Genomic DNA, 22,215 nt, shown 5'->3' on the forward strand with positions numbered 1-22,215 from the left:
GGTAAAACTCGCTGGTTTTGACTTGTGCGGCACTGATTTCCTTTCTTTCTAATCGCAATAATACCTAGCAAGTGGCTGGTCAGGGTTAAATACCAGTTTTCGCACTCTTCCCTATTCTCCTTCCTCCCAAAGTAAAGCACATTAATCTGGATGACTTGGGCGTTCTTGAGACTATTACACTCTCCAGTCTTTATTAAATATAAAAGATGTATGTAAAGAGAAAAAATATGCTATAAAACCAGCTTTTGAGGTATAAAGCTTTATTTTCTCCTATGAACTCCAAAGTTACTTCAGGAATTGGCTGTGTGTGTAGGGAGCTTCACACCATCCCAACTTCCCTTAATATTTTGTGGTAATTACGTTTTTTAACACCTTTGGTCACCTTGACCAAAATGTGTTTGTGAGAAAATGGACTAAGTTGTAGTACAGTGGCAGTGGTTTTGAGGCTGTGTGGTGGAGGAAGTTCCTTAATGCTTACAAAGGCTCCTCACCCAGTAAATACTGGGGTGGGGAAAGCATGCTTATCAGGTGCAGGGATATCAATATGTGAAATCTCCATTCAGTGTGCAGGTTTTGGTATTTGAAGTGCTTCTCTTGATAAATTGCATGTGAATGTTACTGAGAAGCGATTTGGCAAATTAACTTTGTAGGGTTTTGTTTAACAGGAATGAAATCTCACTGGAAGCCTGTGACACTTGGTGTAATAAAAAGATTGTGGATAGCTCCTAATGGCTTTTAAAAGCTGTTTAATGCTGGTTGTGTCAAAGTAAGCAATTAGGGTCACTTAATCTACTTGATTATTCATCAAGTTCCTCTAGTAGTATTCTGTGCTTTTGGATTTCTGAAAATGCACATCTTAAACTGCTTCACCACCTCACAGCCCTCAGGACAGAGCACATATATGTATTAAGAAAATCAAAGAAAGAAAACTTGATTATATGACAGTTTACTAGCCCCAAGCACAAGCAGACTGCACATTAATGCTCTTGTGTTGCTATAGTATAAGATTCAAGAAAAAAAAAAAGTGTGTTTAAAAATCTGTAGTTGTTTAAGGAAGGTTTGGTCAAATACAATAGTATTAATAGATTAGACCTTACACAGTGCTTGTACGTTTCTCTTAAACTTTAGTCTTAAACTTTGTTTTAAGGTCAGGTGATGCCATAATATCTGATGATTCTTAATGCCTGTGGTGTGGTCAGGTGCTGCAGCATATTTTGATATGGACTGGATAACATTGGGCTACTTATCACTGGGGGGGCTAGAAATGGAGAAGTGCAATGAGTGCTTTGAGACTTGACTTCGTTTCAGTGGCAATTGCAGCAACTTGGTCCCTCAGAAGATTAAATGTTGGTCAGTAACTTGGAGCCCTGGTTCTGCCCTGAATAGTTAAGGTAGGTGCAAAGCAGAGAGAGAAAAAGAATGTCTTTTGCTTATCCTCGCGTGTCAGGGAAGAAAATGTGTGGAATAGTACATACCTGCTGTGCAGCTCCACCAGCAGGGCCGAGTTATGTTGAAGGAGTGCATTTCTGGGGAAACTGGAAACTAGAAACTAGAACAGGAGAATTATGTGTAAAGTGTGAGTCGTGCCCCCACATCTTGCTGCTGTTTCCTACTTCATACAGCAGAGAACAGAACTGCAAGTGGGCAGGTTGGGGTGACTGTCACCGTGCCGTTTTGTATGGTCACAAAGTGACTAAATCTGCACCAGTTAAGAAAAACACGGGCAGAAAGATCTCAGATGTCCTCTTAGAATGAATGTAACTTCTGATCATGGAATTTGTTGTATGCTTTGCAATAATACAAAAGTAAACAGGCTTTTTGCTGGTGTCCACTCGCTTTCGGTAGAGTAGCATACTGATCTTTGGGTGCTTGAAAAGTAATTTTCGTGTATATTGCAAAACCCTGCTTGACATTCCTCATGCTGTTACATAATGGAACAGGCAGGTATGTATCAGCTTTGTTGCTTTAGTACTGGATGTTATTAATAAATTAATACAAATTAACAAATATATGATTCACATAAGGGGAAATGTTCAAGTAGCATTAATGCTGGTAACTTTTTTGAACTGAGCAACCAAAGGAGTCATGGAAAATGCTGCTGGCCTGATGGGAATTCACCTGGCTACTCTCCCAATCTGCCTGTTTTCTGCCCAGGGGTGTGGGGGTGTGTTGGGAGATGGAAATCCATTGGTAATTTTCAGCCAGCATACCCCTCAGGATCCCTAACCGATTGTCAGAAAAGCAGGCACAACATTTCTACAGTCGCAGCAGAGCCAAGGGATAAAAAAAAAAGCTGAGAATCAGGGAGTCATAACTGGCTCTCTGATGCTCCACATTTTCTGTGCCAAACATATGTTGGTATAGAAGAAAGTCTGATTCTAAATACCAAAGTGTGGGCAAGATTTAACTAAAGTTTTCTGTAAAAGAAACCAAAGCCCTAAACTGTTGCTATATATTGCTGCATCTGATATGTGTATGTGATCACATAAATGGACTTGACCAGTACTGTAGCTGCTTATAGCAAGTTGAAAATAAGGTTTGCCCTAACTTTGCAGGTGGCACGCACTGCGTTCTGTTCCTAAACGTGCATAACGAATTTACACAGTTACAGATCTGTTGACTCAAATGTGCAAACCCAGAAGCTTAAAATTCAAATTTACTACTAGGTGTTTGTTAGAGAATGGATTGTTTTTGTCCAGACCATAAAAATGTTTTCTAAAATTACTTTCAATTTCTGCAGAGCATGTGCCTGCCACTGAAGGAAGGATTTAAATGCTTTCTCGATTCATAAATGACAGTGAATTTCAGTACTGTAAACAAGCCCAAATAGGCAACAAAAACCTCACCCTTCTCAAGAAAAAGTGCTTGAAAATATGGTAAGGCTATCTGGGCTGCCCAGTGAAGTGTTTGCAGTGTTTCTATGCAGACATAAATATGTTTTAGCACCCTCTTCACAGTTTATAGCCAGAAGTGTTTCTTAATTGTTTACTTCTCAACTCTGTCAGAGTGCCTGGTCCCTATAACAGTTTGAGAGGAGCATGCAAACACTTCTAGATGATTTTGATCAGGTACATCATTCTTGTTGCACATGCCACGTTTGACAAACTGAGTATAATTAATGTCATCCTTTTGGTAGCCTGTAATACTTGAAAGTCAAAACTGCTGCTGTGGACTCTTGATCAGTTTTTCATATACTGTTCTCTGTGACATTTTCTCTCCCATGTGCTGTGGCCCTCGGGGAGGAGTGACAGACTGGTACAGCAATTGGATGTCTAATTCTGTTTCGTCGTGTCAGATTGGTTGCTTATTTTTTCATGCCCTAGTTCCTATGAGAAAACTAGGACTTAATCCAAGTGAGGTGTGTGCATAGAACCAGCCTGGTTTACCTGAAACTTTTAACATTAAAGCAGTGTATGTGCTTTGGATGGATTTTATAGAGCTTTGAGACAAGGAGTTACCTCTGGTTTTGTCCTAACCTGTCAGATATGTATGAAACCCCCCCCCCCTTTTTTTTTCCCTGTGTGGTCCGTTGAGGCTCAATGCGAGAACTACTATCCACGTGGTAGCCCCCCCTCTAGCAAGGTCTGGGTACCTGCATTTATTTAAATCTGGATTATTGTCCCTTCTCCGCCCCCCGCTTAGTGCTGCTCCTGGGAGCAGTGCTAGCGGCGGGCATGTGCGAGGCACTGTCTGCCCCCGACGTGGGCCGCCGGAGGTGCCGACGGCCTCGCTCGGGGGCCCAGGGCGAGCGCTGCTGTCGCTGTGGGGGGCTGCGAGGAGCGGGCGGTGACGGCCCGGCCCCCCGCAGGTGCCAGAGGCCGCGGACCCTCCGCCGCCCCGGCCCTGGGGAGGGAAGAGGCTACAGGCAGGAATATGGCTGGCAGGCCACCCCGCCGGGCTGAGCACGCTCCGCGCCGCGCTGCCCTGCCCTACCCTACCTAGCCTCTCCTCCTGGCCGGCCGGGGAGGAGCTGCCCCGCCGCTCCCTCGGGCCGCCAGCGCCCGGTAGGGGCCGCGGCTTGGCGCTGTCCTTCTCCCGGCGCTACTGCCTCCGCTGGGGAGACAAGGGTCGCTCCGCTCCCCCGCGCGCGGATCTGCTCCGTGTTTTCCGGGCCTTTCCCGTGTTCTCGGGCCCCGACACTCGAACGTGCTGCGCGGCGCTGGCCTCGGCGCCGCTCGCCATTGGCCGCGCCGCCATAGCCCCATGGGCGTGCGGGCCGCGCATTGGCCCGGCGCCGCCGTCCATCAGCCAGCGGCCGACTGCGTCAGGTTGGGTTGAGCGGCGTCCCCTTCCCTGCTTGTGTCTGGCGGCGGCTGCGGGGCCGGTGCGGGCGGAGGGGCGCAGCGGAGGGCGGCCCGCTCCCTCGCTCGCTAAGATGGCGGCGGCGGCGGCGGCGGCCGTGGCGCGGCTGGAGGGCCGAGAGTTCGAGTACCTCATGAAGAAGCGCTCGGTGACCATCGGCCGCAACTCGTCGCAGGGCTCGGTGGACGTGAGCATGGGCCACTCCAGCTTCATCTCCCGGCGCCACCTGGAGATCTTCACCGCTGCCCCCCCGCCGCCGCCACCGGCCGGTGCGGACGGGCCGCCGCCTCCGCCTCAGGGAGACCCCGCGGCTGCCACCGGCGGCGGCGGAGGGGACTTCTACCTGCGCTGCCTCGGCAAGAACGGCGTCTTCGTGGACGGCGTGTTCCAGAGGCGGGGGGCGCCGCCGCTGCAGCTGCCCCGAGTGTGAGTAAAGCGGGGGCCGGGCCTGCCGTCCTCCCCCGTCACACCGGGGCCCGCCGGGCCGGGCCCACCCGCCGGCGCCTCGCCTCGCTGTGCCGTGCCGGGCTGCCCCGTCCTCCCCGGGAGGACTGGCTGCCGCGGCGGGCCCGGGTGGTGCCGCTGCTCATCCGCGCCGGTTGTCCCCGTTGCCGTTTGGCTGGCACATGGTGCGTGACATGCGGGAAACCGACCTCGTCTTGGCGACAAACGCGAGCGTTGCCCTAGCTAGGCCTCCTTCCCCCAGCCCTTCTCCCCGCAGCCCGGCAGCACCCGGGCACCGGCGCCTCTGCCCGCTGCCCTAGGATGTGTCCTTCCTCTGGTAGCCCCGCCGGCACATCCAGCTCCCACTTCAGTCCCTCCGGCAGCCGGTGGTACAGGTGGAAAGCGTGCGACCCCGGCAGCGCAGGGACTGGTGGTAGGCAAATGGTCACCCTCCTCCCGTGCTGTGTCTTGCACGTAGCCGTGTCTGTTGTGAGTTTGGGAGCAAATCCGTCTGCAGCAGTGCTTGGAGATATTGTAATTAGCAAACAGAATTGGATACACCCTTGAGTATTGTTTACGTGCTTCAAAGGAAAGCAGTCAAGTGGTTATCCACATATCTGGGATTTCTGAATTTAAGATCATTATTAAGTACGTCTATAAACACCCTTGGTGCTGTTGCAGAACGTAGGGGGACTGTTTTGAGTGTGTTTGCCTTCAGATTTTGTGGTAGTTTGTGCGTCTTTGGTTAATTGTAACACGGGTAAACTGCATCATCCACGTGAAGTGCTTCTGCTGGTCCTGGTGTGTTAATATTTATTTCCTTACATGACAGTAAATGCATTAACAGTTTTTATATGGTAATACATTCCTTTACCATTACCAAACATGAACTGTCTTTGCAAAATAATTTTCTAGGGGAGTATGTGAGGCCTACTTAGTATATTTAAGGTTATGTTGAACTGTAAGCAATCTGTGTTTTGAGGAGCCTTGTGTAGGAAAAGTGAAAGTGTTTTGGTTTAGTATAATTCTATCTGTCTTGGCTAAGAAATACTTGAAGGTTACCAGCTTTTTACTTTTAGAAAACACATACCATTAGTTTTAATGCTTTACAAGTTTTAAAACTGCCTTTAGGTTGTAGAGGGTGTATATTTTCAGCTTCGAAGTCTTAATGTTAGTTTCCCTACCTCATTCCTCTGTGAAAATCAAATTGTTTTACCTTTCTGCTTTCTAGGAAATGCTCGTTCAGAAAGGGTTTAACAGTGCCAGTATGTGTGGAGTTGTATAATCATGAATACACTTGGATGACTTGTTTGACCTTTAACTGTAACTTCTATTTTTGCTTTCTGCTTTTTAATATTAACTATCATTTGACACGTAGTTAATATGTGTTTTAATTTAACACATTTCTGAACCACAGATCAAATAGTACTTTTTTTTTTTTCTTTGTAAACAGAGTTTGGTAAAACCCTAATTGCAAGGAAGTCATTGTGCATTACATCTGTTGATTGCAAACAGCCTAGAATTAGTTTAATTTAGTCAGCAGCATTCTATTAAATGTTTAAGACCTCAGGGAAAAAAAAAGTACTGCTTCATCATGCTGTCCATGTAATTATTGACTTGTTTATTTTAGTTCTTTCTATCATTGTCATTTTTTAAGGGGAAAGAAAACTGCAGGATTTTTTTTGTGTGTCGCTTTTTCATTGAACAATGATGAAAACTTCTATGCAGTTACAATTTCTTCACGAGTGTATGTGGGTGGTGTTACAGAAACCAGCATTTGCTTGGAGCTGACTGTGTGCAGTGGTTACACCATTTCTTAGACTGCACACTGGTTGCCTTCGGTTTCAGGATCTGTGAACTGGTTGAAGTAGTTACCTCCTGTTACAAAATGTAGGTGTGATCTTCAATCAAGTCTTTTAAATAGAAGGTGGCATACCTTCAGTCCTGGCTAGAAACAATAGGGCTGTGTGTACACTGGGTGAGCTAGGATTTCTTTAGTCAACAGGTACAGGGATGAGTTTTATCTTGAAGGGCAGGAAAAGTCTTCAGGGTCATAGTTAGATGGTGGATAAGATCAAATGTTCCTGTATAGCTTTTTTTTAAAAAATAAATGCTTATAAAAGGAAGGTCTTACTGGAGTTAGATAGGGAGTAGTTTCGTTATTTGCAGAGCTTTTTTTTAACACAAGAGTCTTGAGGCAAATTCAAAGCAGACGTTATCTGCTTACAGCCAGTCATTACTGTGAATTGCTGATGACTAATATTGTTTGTAGCTATGTTCTTGAGTTTCATTGTAGATTTAACTGGTCACACTGAAGATGATCTCTTGGAATCAAACTTAGTTCAGTACAATGTAAGCATTAATTAACAGTTGAAACATGATTGGAAAGAAGGTAGTTTTGGTACGAGTTCAAGATTGATGTTTACTAACCTCCAGCTCAAGTAATCACTAGATCTATTTTTGTTGTTGTTGTTTAATCCTACTGTGTTGCCAGTAATATGCTTTGCCTATGACTACACCATGATTTGAATTTTTTTCTAATGGCAGGTGAAGTGTTTTTTCTTTTCTTTTTAAAAAAAGAGGGGCCTGGTCCTTCTGTTTGTTTTTAAGTGATCTTTGAAACCAAGAATGGAGGGTCCATCTTTATCTCTTTTTTTTTTCCTAATTAATAGTGAACTTACAGATGACTCCCAAGCAAAATACTGTTACAGACTAGAAATGACTGACTTATTTAATTGCAGCTAATAATTGTGTGTAATTCCAGTGTCTTTGGCCTTGTAAAATTTTTTTAATTCCAGCACAGTGTTTGAATATGGTTGTATTAATATTATTGAACTTCCTGGTTTTGGAAGGGAAAAACAGCAATACAACTTCATAGTCTCCTGCAACACACATTTTTAACATCTCTGGCAATTAAATTATTAATGTTAGAATATACTTTTACCTATAATAAAGGTGTCTTTCTACACTTATAAATGCCATGAAACATGAAATTACAGTGCATTAAGATAACTGTTCTGGGTGCTATTTTTAATGCTTCTCTGGAAGCCGTGCTCACAATTCAAATGTTTAAGGTATCAAGCAGGAGGTAATAGCAGTGGAAAGTGTGTTTTTGTTTTTCTGGTTCTTGACAGACTCACGTACATGCTCGTATGTATACAAACCAGCTGTCATCTTGTTAGATGAATAAAATGGGGGCTGGGAGGAAATAGCAATTTTTTTTGTTCATGTCCAGTAAGTAGCTCTCCTGTCAGTGTCATATCAGAGGCATGGGATGAAAGAGGCTTAAGAATCTCCTGTTAAATACAGGCAAATCAGTTTAATCAGTCTTGGACAACCTTCAGGATGCTTGGACTATCACTGCAGTTCATAAAGTTCATGTTTTTTAATTGGTTTCCTTTGATGCTTTACAGAATTCCCCCAAGTTACATGTGTATTGCTAGGTAAATAATTACATTGATATTTGACTTCTGAGGTTCTTTGCTTGAAAAGTACCTTTTGTGCTGGCCACAGCAGCAGGTTGATAGAGGTCTTGTATACGTACAGCTTTTGGAGAGGTAGGATTCTGGACGAATGTAACTAACACAGCTGGAAAAGGCAGGCTGAATTCTGGTACAGCTTAGCTCAGAAGAAGGTTTTTAGGTTTGGTTTTATTTTTGGGTTTTTTGGATGTGCTTCATACTGTAGCATTTGAATTGAACATCTTGACGTCTTGGCCTAGACTATACCAAGACAGTGTCTTGTTCACTTTGACAGGACCATGCATATTGTAATTTAGTGAATATTCTTTGGCTTTGTGGAGGCAGATTTGCTAATCATAAGCAAGATACTATTACCATAGGACAACACGTCGGAGTCAGAGCAAAGATGCATCTAATCCATTACCTGCCTTCAAGAGTAGTCAGTAGCAGATGCCTAGGGAGGAGCATAGAAGCAGATAAAGGCAAGTGATTGTGTTCCCCTTGCTTTTTATTTTGGATCCCAAAGTCAGGGTTGTTTTCTTTTTGAGTTAAAACCATTTGCTGTTTGATTTTTACCCCTTTTTAATTAAAAAAAACCCCTGAACCAAACCCAAACTTAAAAAACCAAACCAAACAACCCTTTAAAACTTGTATCCACAGCATCCTCGGGCAGTGAGTTCCACAAAATATTTGGAGCCCATTTTGGGAAAAATACATCTTTTTGCTGAGTTTTTTTGAACTTGACACCTGGTAATTTCATTTGATGCAATTCAGGTTAGCTTTTTTATAATAGGAGACAGTAAATAATTCAACCATTCTGTCATTTGTTTTACAGACTTCTTTGCTAAGTGTGGGAGTTCTTACAGTAAATCATGTTGAGTACCTTGCACATCTACTAATTAATCATAAAGCAAGCCGATATGGCTGCAAACTGAACGTTTATTTGTGGTCTTGTGCTTTTCCTCCAAGCATACAGGGGACTGAATCAGTGTTTTTACTTTGGTTTTGTGATCTGGATCTACAAAATGGGGTTATTCCTGCCTTTGAAGGTAGTAGAAAGCCAATAGATGCTGAACAAGGATCAAGTGCATCAACTAAGTAAATTCCTTGGAAAAGTTTGTGTTCAGCATTACCTGAGCAGGAAATAGTGCAGGAGATTGCAGAGCACCTCTAAGGTTTCAGGGCACTTTTTTGTATCATCTTATTACAGTTAGGTAAATCATATGCAAAGATGTGAGTGCTGTGAGATAGAGCTGTAGCTGCTTGCATGCTCAGAGAAAAGTTGTGACTGGACACAGCTCAGGTTTGGCTTAACAGTTGAGGTGAATGGATCATAGCATCTCCTTAGGTAGTGTTACTTGAGGACGAATCTTTGCTTATTTTAGGCTCATGGGTCATGTTCTAAAGATGTTCTTTGTAACTTAGGCACTTAAATCAAACAAAACACTTTTTTTTCAAGGAATATATTTGTAAGTATAGAATAGTTGCTTGCTTTTTCACTTTCTTGATGACACTTTTGATAAAGTTGCTTGTAAGAAAGACAGCTGGCTGAAGTGTTTTTGAGACCTTATTACTGGTTTTTAGGGGGTGTTTCTGAGCTCAATTTTGGTTGCATTAGAACTATGAATTACTTCCAAATTATCTTTAAGCATAAAACTAAGAAACATTGGACCTGTCTGTGACTTATGAGATAGAGTCCAGAAACTTTTGTTTACTTTCTCAAGCAGAGACTCTGTCCCATGCCATAATGACTAATAAGGGTAACTGGGCTGTGTGTATAGATAGGTTTTTGGCTACTTTAAAGTAGGATTTGCAAATGTCAAGCTCGGTAGCAGTAGTGTTCTCACATAAGCAGATCTGATTGAAAAGGAACGTAGGAGGAAGAAGGTAGAACTCCTTGTATTTGAAATGAAAATAGATGAGCGTGAAGTTTCTATAGTCATAATTAGCATTGCAGTTGTTTCTGTCATCTCATTTTTTCATATTTCCCTCTCGATTGCACACACCTTAGGAGTGAATGAGTTTTTATTACTGAAACAGCATTGCAAACTGTCCTATGCTGATCGGGTAGTTGAGGTAAAGCTTCAACAGTTTGATATTTTGAGTAATTTACACTTTCCTTGCTTTTTGTTTGGATTATTGATACATACACAAGATTTCATTGCCCAATTCTAGAATTTTCCTGATCTTGCCTGTGGTTAGCTACAGGAATAAGTACATTCTTTGTACAGTTATATGAAGTACAACTATACAAATAAACTAGGAGATAAACCTAAAAATTATTTCTTTGTTGACTGGTAAATTCCCATTCTGTGACAGAAGCAAGATGGGTGTTCTGGTTTAAAGGTGCAAAGTTAGTATTAAAACTATCTGTTCCAAGAATCTGCAGTTGAAAGAGAGTTTTGAGATTGTTACCTTCATATATAATGAGGTAAACAATATGTAAATTAAATCATTTGCTTTGCATTGATTAAATCAAAACACAATACTGACTTTTGGTTGTGAAATGTGCTATGTTTGATCAGGAAGAGACAACTGCTGTAGGATAAGTCTAAGTTAATAAAGAAAGTAAGTTTATCTTTCACCTTTGCTTTTCAAAATAAATGTGTATGATTAATTTGCTTATGAGGGAATGACATTGTATGGTAAATATTACTCCTTGATGAAGGTAGATGTGTTTTAGAGAATAGCTCTGCTGTGGAGGAATTCTACTGTGGCTGCTTTGGGTGCTTAGGTTTTTGTATTTGGGTTTTTTGAGGGTTTTTTTGATCATATGGATCTCATTCACAAAGCAAAGTACTTTTTCATGTAGTGATGCAGAAGCTATTAAGATAATAATGTATCTAATCTACTGTATTTTTCAGTAAATGCAGAAGTGCCTTCAAGGTGTCTCGAGTCCCGTTACCTTATGTAAAATTATGTAAAAAACTGGAAAAAATATGATTTCAAAGAAAACTATGAATATGTTGTGGTAGTGTGAGGCCATCTCCTTTGCAGCATATAGTGAGTTTTTACAGCAGTCTTGTGTTTACTGATAAGCTGGTGTCTTTTCATGGAACTTCATACCGAGACATTGGGAAGGTGGTGGTTTTATCTACTGTCTTGCTTGTTTTCATGATAAAAAGTTGATGGGTAGTGACATTTGTTTCCTGTGACTTCCTGCCTTTAAGGAGTTTTTTGACCTAGATAAAGCAGTCGGAGGGGAGTAACCATATTCTGCAGCTATTCCACAGTGGATGGCATAGAAAATAAGCATTGTATTCAGTTAGGATTTCATCACTTCTGTTGTATCACTGAGACTTTAGTAGGTATCTTAAAGAGCTAGTGTAGATCTCTGTAATTCTGTAATCTATCTATAGTTAATAGGGCTAAAGAAGGGCTGTACATATTTGGAGTCTTTTTCTTTGCATTTGTTTGCATGATCCTGCTGCAGCTACTGCATGTGCTTCTGTGCTGTTCTTATTACTACTGCAAATCACAGACTTCTACAAAACATCATCTTTAGGTATGCTGTATGGTTGGATATTTGTGGGAATAAAATTTTCAATATTAAAAAATTCAGAATGTCTTAATGAACATTTATATGAACACATGACTTTCTTTGTCCACGTGCGCTACGTAAAATTGAAACCAGCAGCAGATTGGCAAAGTTATGTCGGTGCTAAACCATAAACATTGCTGTTGACTTCAGCAAGACAGCTCATGTGGATAAAGATGCCTATGGAATTGAACATTTGTAGAATTAGAGCTGTAAAGCAAAAGAAAAGCCAGAGATGTCATTCTTGTAGCTTTATGATGCGTAACAAAATGAGTATAATGTTGACTGGAATTAATTTTAATTCAGTGTGATTTAAGATTTTACATTTAGAATTATGAAAGGGACCTCTAACTTAACCTCTGCTGAAAGCAGAAAGACTTCAACATTGCTCAAACTGCTCAGCACCATGTCTGTCTGAATTCTGAGTATTTCCAGGGATGGAGAAGTATTAACTACAAAACACTTCATGTACCTACAACCACAGATTGAGGAAAAAACAATTAAAATCTTTTTTCCAGCAGCAGAATGTTGGGAATACATAGGCTGGTTAGCATAATGTGCAGTTTAGGAAGAAAATACGTGATCACTTCTTGATATTGCTACGTGTACTACTCTTGGTAATCTGAATTAAATACAGTTGCTGATAAATATTTACGGAACATATTGATGTTGTAAATATTGTCCTCACAAGAAATGACAAAAAAAATGGACTTGGTCAATCCATTAAAGGAAAAAAAAAAAAACAAACCACACCAAAACCTGACATCTCACTCAAAAGGTATCTAGGCCAGATCTACAGGGTAGGAGACTGTTCTGAAAAGTAGTAGTAGTAGAGTGCATTTGAAAGTCATGACTGTAGAGAAATCATTAGAAGCCTGTACTGAGATGATGTGTCAAAGCAGAGTGATGTGATGGCTGTGTGGAAATAGGAGATCTGTGTCAGCAGGTACAGAGAGGTGCTGGAGTGTCATGTGGTTCTGGGATCAAAATTTGTGTTAAAGAACCTTGCAAAACTGCAAGAGTTTAAGGGGGTGATGGTTAAAAAGGATTGAAGGCTGGAGGGAATCGCCGGTAGTGAGAGACTTAAGAGTTCATTATGTTTGTCCTGTCAGAAAGGAGTGTGGGATGGCTGGATTGGTGTATATAAACTTTTATGGGGATGAATTAGAGTACTGAAAGGCTTGCTAATGGATCATGCACAGGTATAAAACCTTAGAAACCCTGAACTCTCAAGGTTTTCACTAAGTACTTTTTTAGCAGTGTTGGAACAGCTTACCAGGAGTAATGGTGGTGTATCCATTTCACCATCCTCTGCTGATCAAAAATAGATGCCTTATTGAAAAAGGTGCTTTAAACAAAACCAAAACAAAAACACAAAACCAAAGCCTTGCTGTAGTCAGACCTGGTTATTAGGTGCAGTATAGGTATGGTTGGATGAAAATTTATGGCTTAAGGCTAGAAGAGGTACAAGTAGGTGAAGCTGCTTAGCTGTTCAGCCTTTACTTCCTCTGTAAGTCCTTTTTTAATACATTGGGTTATAGCAAGAGACTTTTTTTATGATGTGTTTTAACAAGGAGCCAGTACTTGGCTTGGTTTTTAATTAAAATTGCTTCTAAAGCATCAAACATCTAGTTGGGCATTTGTTTATTTACACTTGCCAGCAGGGTTCTTGCATGCAAATGATTTTGATGCTTTTGTTGATGATCATCTTGGTGTTTATATTGGAGTACACCATCAAGTTTCAGAGATAATTTTCCTATAATACACAGTGATGCTTTGAAAATTCCTGTTCTTCAAATAGGCCTTAGATAGAGCTCATGAGGTATAAGCCTCTTAGTTCTAGTATTGATAAGAAGACAGGTTAGCATGTAATAGAAGAGTGTTTACAGCTTGTACTGAAATTCACATTTGCAAAATCATTTAAAGAAATGAAGGTGAACATGTGGTTTTGGTTCAGAGATGATATGGATGAACTACTGTGTTGATAGAAGTTGCTTTTAAATTCTGTTTTTTACTGGCATGTTGCACTATGGGAACGGATAATTAGCTTGCCTTTTTACTCCACACCCCCTCCACCTCTTTTTATTTTTCTCTGTCGTAGCTGGGGAAAAAAAAACAGTTTAACTTCCATTGAAGCATCAATTTCCTCAAAAAACGTATACCTGAAACATTACTGTCTTAGCACAGTGTATGATTCTTTGTTGTACTACATGTCAGGTAAAAGTCTAATTTGTTATGAAGATACAAACACATAATCTGGGATTATTTTCTGCTCTTTGCTTTTTTTTTGAGACAGAATATGGGAAAAATCTGATTCATAACTTTATCCTACAGTTATAATTGGGGTGCTCTAGGTAGAATAGAATTTGAGCAGACAAGGCATATATACATGGTTTATATACTTCAGTGGTAGGCTGGCTTGATGGTTTCAGTATCAGTGTAGTTAATGCAGAAGGAAAAGAAGCTGACTCTTAAAGAATTTCCCTCCTAAGGTGATGCAGCTATCTTTTGCCCTTTCTAGGTAGGTGGAGAAGGCTTGAATAGCAATGAGGGGACATAAAGACTTTAAAGAATAGGATTTGAAAGAGTAAGGCTTAGCCGTGAGAAGGGCGAGTGTACTCGGGCAAAATTCTGCATGGAGGTAAGTTCACATTTGAGCCAGGACAAGCTGTTTATTTAAGCAAACATGAAAGCTGTAAGAATAATGGTCAAGAGGATGATTTTAGCTTCATGCCATGTACAGGTTAGAAAAATGGAAGAGGAGAATTCAGTTACTACATGGGAAAGATGAGGACATGGGCCAGTGTGTTCTACTTTAGGATATGGACAGGGAATTAGTAGTGCTTGTAGTTGTTACATAAGGAGAAAGGAAAGGGTTTGCTGGAAAGCTTGAAAAAGGTTGGAAAAATTTAAGGTCGCCTCAAGATTAAGCACTGAGACTGAGAAGTAACATTATTGTTATCATTACAGAATGTAAGTGAATTTGACTTTGTTTAATTTGGGAAATGTGATTAAGGAAAATCTGGAGTCTCACTTGTTAGAAACCTGAAATAGAGCATGGGAGGGAAAGGTCTGGTTTTCTGTAGTGCTCCCAACTGCAGGTTGTGCTGGTCTTGAAACTCATCAGATGTTCTGTAAGCTGCTGCTGTCTGCTTATTTTGCTATTTTGAGGTGGGTTTTTTGTTGCATTGAAGTGGCTCACAGAGAGGTCTGGCAAGCAGTGGACCTGGCGTGAGGTATGTGGTGGGCCAGCACAGACTTTCAGCAACAGTTGGCTTGCTGCGTTCTGTGGAATTATGCAGTAAGGAATTGCAGCTACAGGAGCTCTTCTGCTCTCTGAAATTAAAATGGAAAGAAAAAGAAAGGTCTAAAACAGTAGAAGACCAAAAATAATTTTGGTGCACTTGTGATGTAATATGAATATGTTTAAACCCTGAAGGTTCTTGAGATGGCATAGTTTTTGGTAACAGGGTATGCTAAGTATTAGTTTTAAGTTAAATAGTGTGAAGAAGTGACTAATTAGACTGGATACTGAGGTGACTCAATTGTGTCATACCTTTAGTTAATATGTGATTTCTGGCCCTTTTAAAAAAAATCTGCATAAATGTGTCTACAGAGAGAAAAGTGTACAAGTTCGCTGGCTGTGGATCATAATGTATAGTTTCATGGTATATGCTAAATCATTGTATCACATGCCTAAAAGTTGACTTAGCCCTATAGGCTCTATAGGTCCCTAGTCCAACTGGTAGTGTTCAGTATATTTTAGATGAGGGAAGTCACAACCTCTAGGGGAAAACTGAGTGTTAAGGATGTAGTGGAGGTAGATTTGTCAAAATTCTGTGTGGTGTTTTTGTACTGTCTCCCCCTCCCCAAGCCCTTTATGTCAGAAAGCAGATTTCTCTGAGACAGGTGACTTAACTAGAGTTTGTGTGATAGTCTGTTGTCTTATCTGAAAGAAAAAAAAAAAGACCTTTGAAATGTTAAAACCTTTTTGTTTTTTACATGACCTTTATTGCAGGGGTTGTCTGTATCCTTAGTATTTTTTTAGGAAATACATGAATCTGCTGAATTTGACTGCAGGTAGATCAGGTGTGGTTTGGATATCCCATGTTTTTTGAGGGTCTTCTGATATCTGCTTTATAGAATACAGAAATATCTCAGGAAAAAAGTTGTCATTTAAGAGAGAGATTTTCTTTCCCTTCTTTACACAGGGTAGTAAAAGCACTGTTGTTTAAGGCAAGTGTGCTGGTAGTCAAGAAATCAAATCAGTTGATCCAGCCTGTACTTAAACAGGCTTGAAAGTAGCTTTGTGTTTGCTTCCTGCTTGAGCTGTCTTCTCACTGTCACTCTGAGGCCTCCTTCAGAGGGGATGAAACAAAATATTGAAGAAAAACAATCATCTGGGGTAGGATCAGATTCTAAAAAAAGTGTCCTTTATTTCCAGTGCAGTATTCAGTGGGACTTAGATGCTGTCAGAAATTTGTAATGGTGAATTACTTAAATTATCATGAATCAAAATCCTGTTTATAACTTCCATAGGTGTAAGCATTAAATAATGCATTGAGCAAAGATGTGTTAAAGGAAGTAAGGTATTTCCTTTCCTTACATGTGTGAGTATTCTGGGTGTGGCTGGGTTAGGTTCAGATAAGATTTCTGCTAGGTGTTTTGCTTGATCTGTCTTAGACTGTCATTGGTTGATAGACTTGTGTACGGCTATCCAGCCCAAACACTTTCATGTGTGTAGATCTGGCCCAGAACGTTCTGTCAGGTAGAGGGTGTTGATGGCTTTGGTCCTTTCTGCCCTTTCATCTTACTCACTGTATTCATTCTTAAGTAGCATGAGGGGCTGCAAGCCAAATGGTGAACTGTTGATGCTGTTCAGTGATATGCAAAAATTGCTTTGAGGAGTGTGGGATCTACTTTGAAGGAACTTTATGAAAATTACTAGATTGGGCAGTAGGGTTCTGATAGAATGATGAAATTCATCCTCATGCAGTCCAACTTCCAATGATGCTATCGACAGTTAGAGTGCAGCCTTTTTCCTGGCAGCGCTTTTGTGCCTATGTTACTGAGTTGAATAAATGCACCAGTTCAAGGTGGTTACCCCCTGCTATGAATGTGGGTTCTGAAATGAATGCAGAACTGAATTCTGAGTTTATGGTGGGCTCCTCAGTGTGTAGTTCATTTTAGTATTATTCATTCAGCTTTCTAGATATTGATAATTGCTACAGACATTCTGGACCTGGAAACCACAGTGTGTATGTCAGTTAAAATGTTCATATGACAGGCACGTTTAGCAATACAGGAAAGAGATGCAATAGGTAAAAAAAACCACAGTAGAACTTCAGCTGTTTATCCTGTTGAATTAAAATTCAACCCTGTTTTAAAAATCTTTTTCCTGCTATTGATCTGTCCATAAAGCTGAGAAATGCAATGTCTGTATTATCAGCAAATTCCAGACCCATTTAACAGTGCTCAGATGCTTTGGGAACCCTGCAAGACAAAATAACCTTGTGCAGTGAATGGTACAAAGCTGTATCATTTCTTACCTATTTCGTTACTTATTTCTCAACTTGCTACATCCCTTCTCTTTTTATCTTCCCTCCTAAGGACTGGTGGCCTCTGTGGAGTGCTGCTCTTTGAGGAGGCTCCCACAGTGACTTCAAAAGTTCTTGTGAGCTGATTGAACTGCACAGGTTCTTGTGAGCAGTTAAGCAGAGCAATGGGGCAAGAGAGAGGGAACACTGAGCAAGCTGACACCACCACAGGTTTTTTTCAAAGTGTTTGGTGTTTATTTAGCTTAAATATCCAAATCTGTGGATGTTCAGGCTTTCTGGAACAAAACTTCATTATAACTGAGGTTCTGCCAGAATGCCATTAGAACTTTTTACAAAAATAATTTTCTTAGCTGTTCTCTGTTTTGAAACTTTTTCTGTGGGCTCTGATGCTGTTTTTTCACATAGTAATTCTTCCTTAACTGCATCATAGGATATGGGGAATATTGCCTTCTTCAGATAGAAAAATATGGCACTAATTAAATATTAAAAAAACCTTCTCTGCAGATGAAATGGGAAACATAATTGAGAGAAGAATTCAGAGCCTTCCACCTGTCTTAGTGTTTTAAAGATGTAAGTTAAATTCTGAAAGCAATTAGTGATCAAGATTTTCAATTTCCCTCATGAATTTTGGCCTGTTGTGAATAGCTTTTACTGTCTACTGCAGACTGGCAGCCAGAGCTGCAAGCACACCCTAGTACACAAATGTTTACTTTTCTGTCAGTAGTGAAACAACCCTGCTTGTTTTATGGTGTGGTTATTCTGAGGTTGGAAGATCGTTGAGCCTGGAAGAGATCACTAACCCCAGCTTGCTACTTAGCTATAAATAAGTTTGGTCCGCTGTGGGCTAGTAAGTACCCAGGAATCTTATGTGAGGCTATTCACTATTATCTAAGGTTATCAGCAAAATGGATGGTTTTAAAGCCTTTAAAGAAAAGAAGCATGCAAACCATGCAAAACAAAAAAAAGGAAAGAAAAAAAAAGTCATGCAAATGTAAATAATTACAGAAATGTATTTATTCCCCTTATCTCCAAGGTAAATTTTTGTGTCTACTGCTTTTTGCAACAACATTTGATATTAGTAGGGTTAGGTATATATCTTGTTCTTCAGTTAATTTTCTTTTCTTGAACATCTGAGTAGTTTAAGGTTAATTACTTTCAGATAAATACAAATAAGTACCAGGGGCGTTGGGTGCCTATAGCAGTGACATTGTGTTTCAACTTGGAGATCCTTGGGCTCTGATTAAGGAAGTGTTGGTTACTGGATGTGTTATACTAATGCAATTTTGTCCTACTTATGACTCTCTTGTCATTGTGGTAGCAGCTTGTTCAATCTTTTCCCAAGTGATTTAAAGAAGAGAATATACATGACTTCCCTATGTTCTTACAGGGTCGTTTTGTGGTAAATAAATTACTTGCTGAGAACAAACTGACAGTGTCTGACACAAGTTGGGCTGATGAACTCTCCACTGAGTGAAGGAGACTTATTTTTAAATCTGAAAGGTCCTTAGCTACTAGTATTGTGATGGTTCACACCATCTTTAAGTCATTAGAATAACCCTCTTAAAGATGTTCTAAACAGAGACAGGATTTTACTTGTAATGATTTAATACAAAAAACACAAAGGAAGGGAAATTGCTTTGGGGGGGTGGTGGGTGGTGTTAAAATACTACAGGATAGGTATTTAAAAGGAAGTAAATAGTTCTAATCATAGCCACGAGTTTGAATGCTAAAAGGGTTGATAAGGTCAGAAGTTAGCATACAGTAGTGAGGGGTGATCCTTTCTCAAACCATCTCTGTGTGCCAGTGCTAGAAGCAACTTTCTTGGTGTAACTCACAGCAGTGGAAGTGACTGTAGCGTGGGGAGGCAGAGCTGGCTGTTACTGAGTGCGAGCATTTGAAGGTGCATGTTTCAACTCCAGCTGATATATTTTTCCTTCCCTGTGTTTCTGAGTTTTAAAACTACACCGTTGCATTTAAGTGTCAGCTGGGCAATGGGCTGTATCATGTTATATATTGCTGTGCTTCAGACTGAATGCTTAGAGAGGTTGTGCACGGCTTCAGAGAGTATTGCTGCTCTGAAGTTTCAATGCATGCACGTGTCATCTGTAGCATGGATCCAAGCAGAAAGCAGCCTCCAAGACTCTTAGATACTACAATAGTAATTTTTATATACTCTTACATAAACTGAGTTTACGGATTTTAAAAGTTGCTTTGCAGCACCACTGGTTATATTAAATATAAGCTCTTCAAAGGAGTTAGTGCCAAGCAAAGCATTGTTTGGAGTATGGAGAAATAACCTGCAAGCCAGAATTAGCGTGTACTCACTTTGAGTGGTGTGTGTTTCGTCAGGGCTGTCCAGATCATGTCGTCCCTGAAGGCAGCACATTTCAGATTTAAATGTTTAAGCTATTACAACATGGAACTTGCTGGTGAATGGTGCCAATAACATACGCTGAACATATGACCAGCACATGCCCCCTCTTCAGTGAGGCCATTAATTATTTAGTTTGTGTTCCAAGCTGTTTATTTTTGAGAGGTTTTTTTCCCCTCTGTCAATGTCAAGCACTGAGCCTTTTGTTTCATTTTTTTCCCCTCCTTTTTTTTTTTTTTAAACTGTTGCTGTTGATTCTGTGTTTCTAAATTTTTCTGCTGTGTTTACCATCACCACCGTCACTGTGTTGTGCTGGTTCTTTCAGGATGTGGTCCTTCGTATCTCATGTGGTAGCATCAATGAAACAGTGGAGACTAGTGTGACTATCTGCAACTTGAAATTGAGAGATAAAATTGCCTTATACTTAATCTTTTGGGACTTGGTCTATATTCATTAGTTGGGTGTGATACCTATTTGTGTAAAATTTTTAGCACTTATGTTTAACTTCTGTGAAGTAGCAGGTGTTTTCCCTCATCCCTTGCCACCATTAGGCTTGTTCAGGTCTTTAAAACCATTTTTGATCACAGTGTAAGTCACAAACTTCTTGTGACTCTTCACTTGCAGCAACTTTGTGCTCTGGACACTGGATCTGAGTGAGCACTGGTCCAGACTGACAGTTTGGGGAGCACCAGTAAATAAAACTTTAATCTATATAGAAATACATTGCATCTTTGCAATGCATTTTAAAACATTTTAAGGAGTGATACCCCTCAGATGAGGTCAGATGATAGAAAACTAATTGGACTTGGTGAGCTTTTCAGAAAGCAGTGTACCACCTCTAATTGTTTGTGTGCACTGTAGGTAATATTGCATACTTCTTTTATATAGATTTTGCTCCTGAAACAGTGCATTGAGTTAAAGGATACACTGATACTGAAGGCTTTTGCTTCTAGTATTAAATATATTGAGAAACCCTGTTTTTCCCCAAGCAATTGATAATATCTTTCTCATTGTTTCTGTTTTTAAATGGGATTTTTAAAAATCTTTACATTAGATTTATACAGCAGAACAGTTTTATTACAACACAAACAGCACTTACCTCGTTGTTTTAAGCATACCTGTATATACGGTTCAGGCTGTGAGGATAAACTGTAACTAACCCTTTGGTTTCAAGGTTAGTTAAACAGGCTAAGTGGGAGTTAGAGCTGAAAGAACCATCCTATTCTGTCCCATGTGTTAGCTCTGGTGTTCACATTGTGTGCTCAAGTCAGATTAGTTTACTAGCAGGCCTGAAAAACAATCCCTTGGAAGAAGAGAGAGGCAGGATCAGGATTAGTTTTCTGTCCAGTCAGAAGTGCATTTTTTTCCATTACCAGATGGGAAGAAATTAACAAGATTCACAAAGTGTCTCAGGGTATCTTATGTAGCAGTTTTATCAACATTTTACCCAATCTGTAGGTTCTCTGCCCTTGAAAGGTTTGGGTTGTTCTTTCTAGTTCCTGGTCCTGGCTCCAGGGTTCAGCTGGTCCCTTTAAGTGGCTCCAGCACCACTGGGTCCCTTGTTAGCTAGTTCTCTGCCCCAGAAAATAGTTTTTACCTCTTAAAAGTTTTGTTTTGCTGGGTCAGTTGGTGCTGCAGTAGTGAGTTGAATGAGCTCGCTGTCAGTCCCAATAAGCCCTACACATGGCAGAGAAGTCCTTCATCTCCTACTCCATGGGCAAAAAAAGCTGCATAATGTTTCTGGGCAGTCCTGTGAGGAATATAAACTCATAGTCAAAGATACTACCCAGCACACCTCAGAAGAAGGAAAAAGGTGACCACCAAGGCCAAAGAAATTGGAGAGGAAAACCAACAAAAAGGTGCTTGTACTGTTTTAGTAGTTTCCAAAATGTTCCTACGATTGATGGTCCTCCCTTTGCACTTCACCACAAAAACATCTTCAAACACAGATACTTGATAGGTAGTGTATGGTAGTCTCTGGTAAAGTTGGTGGTTTGTTTTTTGGGCAGCGATGAAGTGTTTAAGGATTCTGTATTGCATTTCAAGCCTTCTGTGTCCTTTGGTGTCCTGTCTCATTGCCTTGACAGTTTTCATGGAGAAGTCACTGATTCTTGTAACACTTCCATATCAACTGATGGTTGTTTTCTCAGGAGGGAGGGCAAAACTGATTGTAAGATACAATTTTGTAACTGAACTAATTAGTGCTCTTAAGGTCTTCATGATGTGATTCCTGATGATGATTAAAGGACTGGTAGATTAAAAATATCTAGTGAACCTTTTTGACTCCTCCTAAAATCCATGACAAACCTACGCATCAAAGTTAACATTTAATGAAAAAATTGTAGTGTGTGGAGGAAAAAAATCTTGGTTCTTTTTTTGGAGGGCAAGGATGTTAAAAACTATAGTTCTATACAAATTGTTTTTAGTAATCTGAAGTGTCAGTTATCTTACTTTTAGCTTTTCTGAGTTCAAGTCTGTACATTGTTCTCTATATATGTGTTAGTACAGTACAGAATAAGGCTGTGGTGATGCTCTCTAATA

At 40.5% G+C, this 22,215-nt stretch overlaps 1 protein-coding gene across 1 annotated transcript in view; it reads left to right on the top strand.

Moving 5' to 3' along the window:
• Nucleotides 1-4,369: 4,369 nt before the first annotated feature.
• Nucleotides 4,370-22,215, top strand: part of FOXK2 (forkhead box K2) — a 44,695-nt gene continuing 26,849 nt past the window's right edge. The window contains exon 1 of the mRNA XM_084273390.1: nucleotides 4,370-4,728. Coding sequence (XP_084129516.1) covers nucleotides 4,376-4,728 — 353 coding nt within the window. The 5' untranslated portion in view covers nucleotides 4,370-4,375. The remainder of the gene's footprint in view (nucleotides 4,729-22,215) is intronic.

Source organism: Gallinula chloropus (genome assembly GCF_964237585.1).
Source record: "Gallinula chloropus genome assembly, chromosome: 20".
NCBI classification, from domain to species: domain Eukaryota; kingdom Metazoa; phylum Chordata; class Aves; order Gruiformes; family Rallidae; genus Gallinula; species Gallinula chloropus.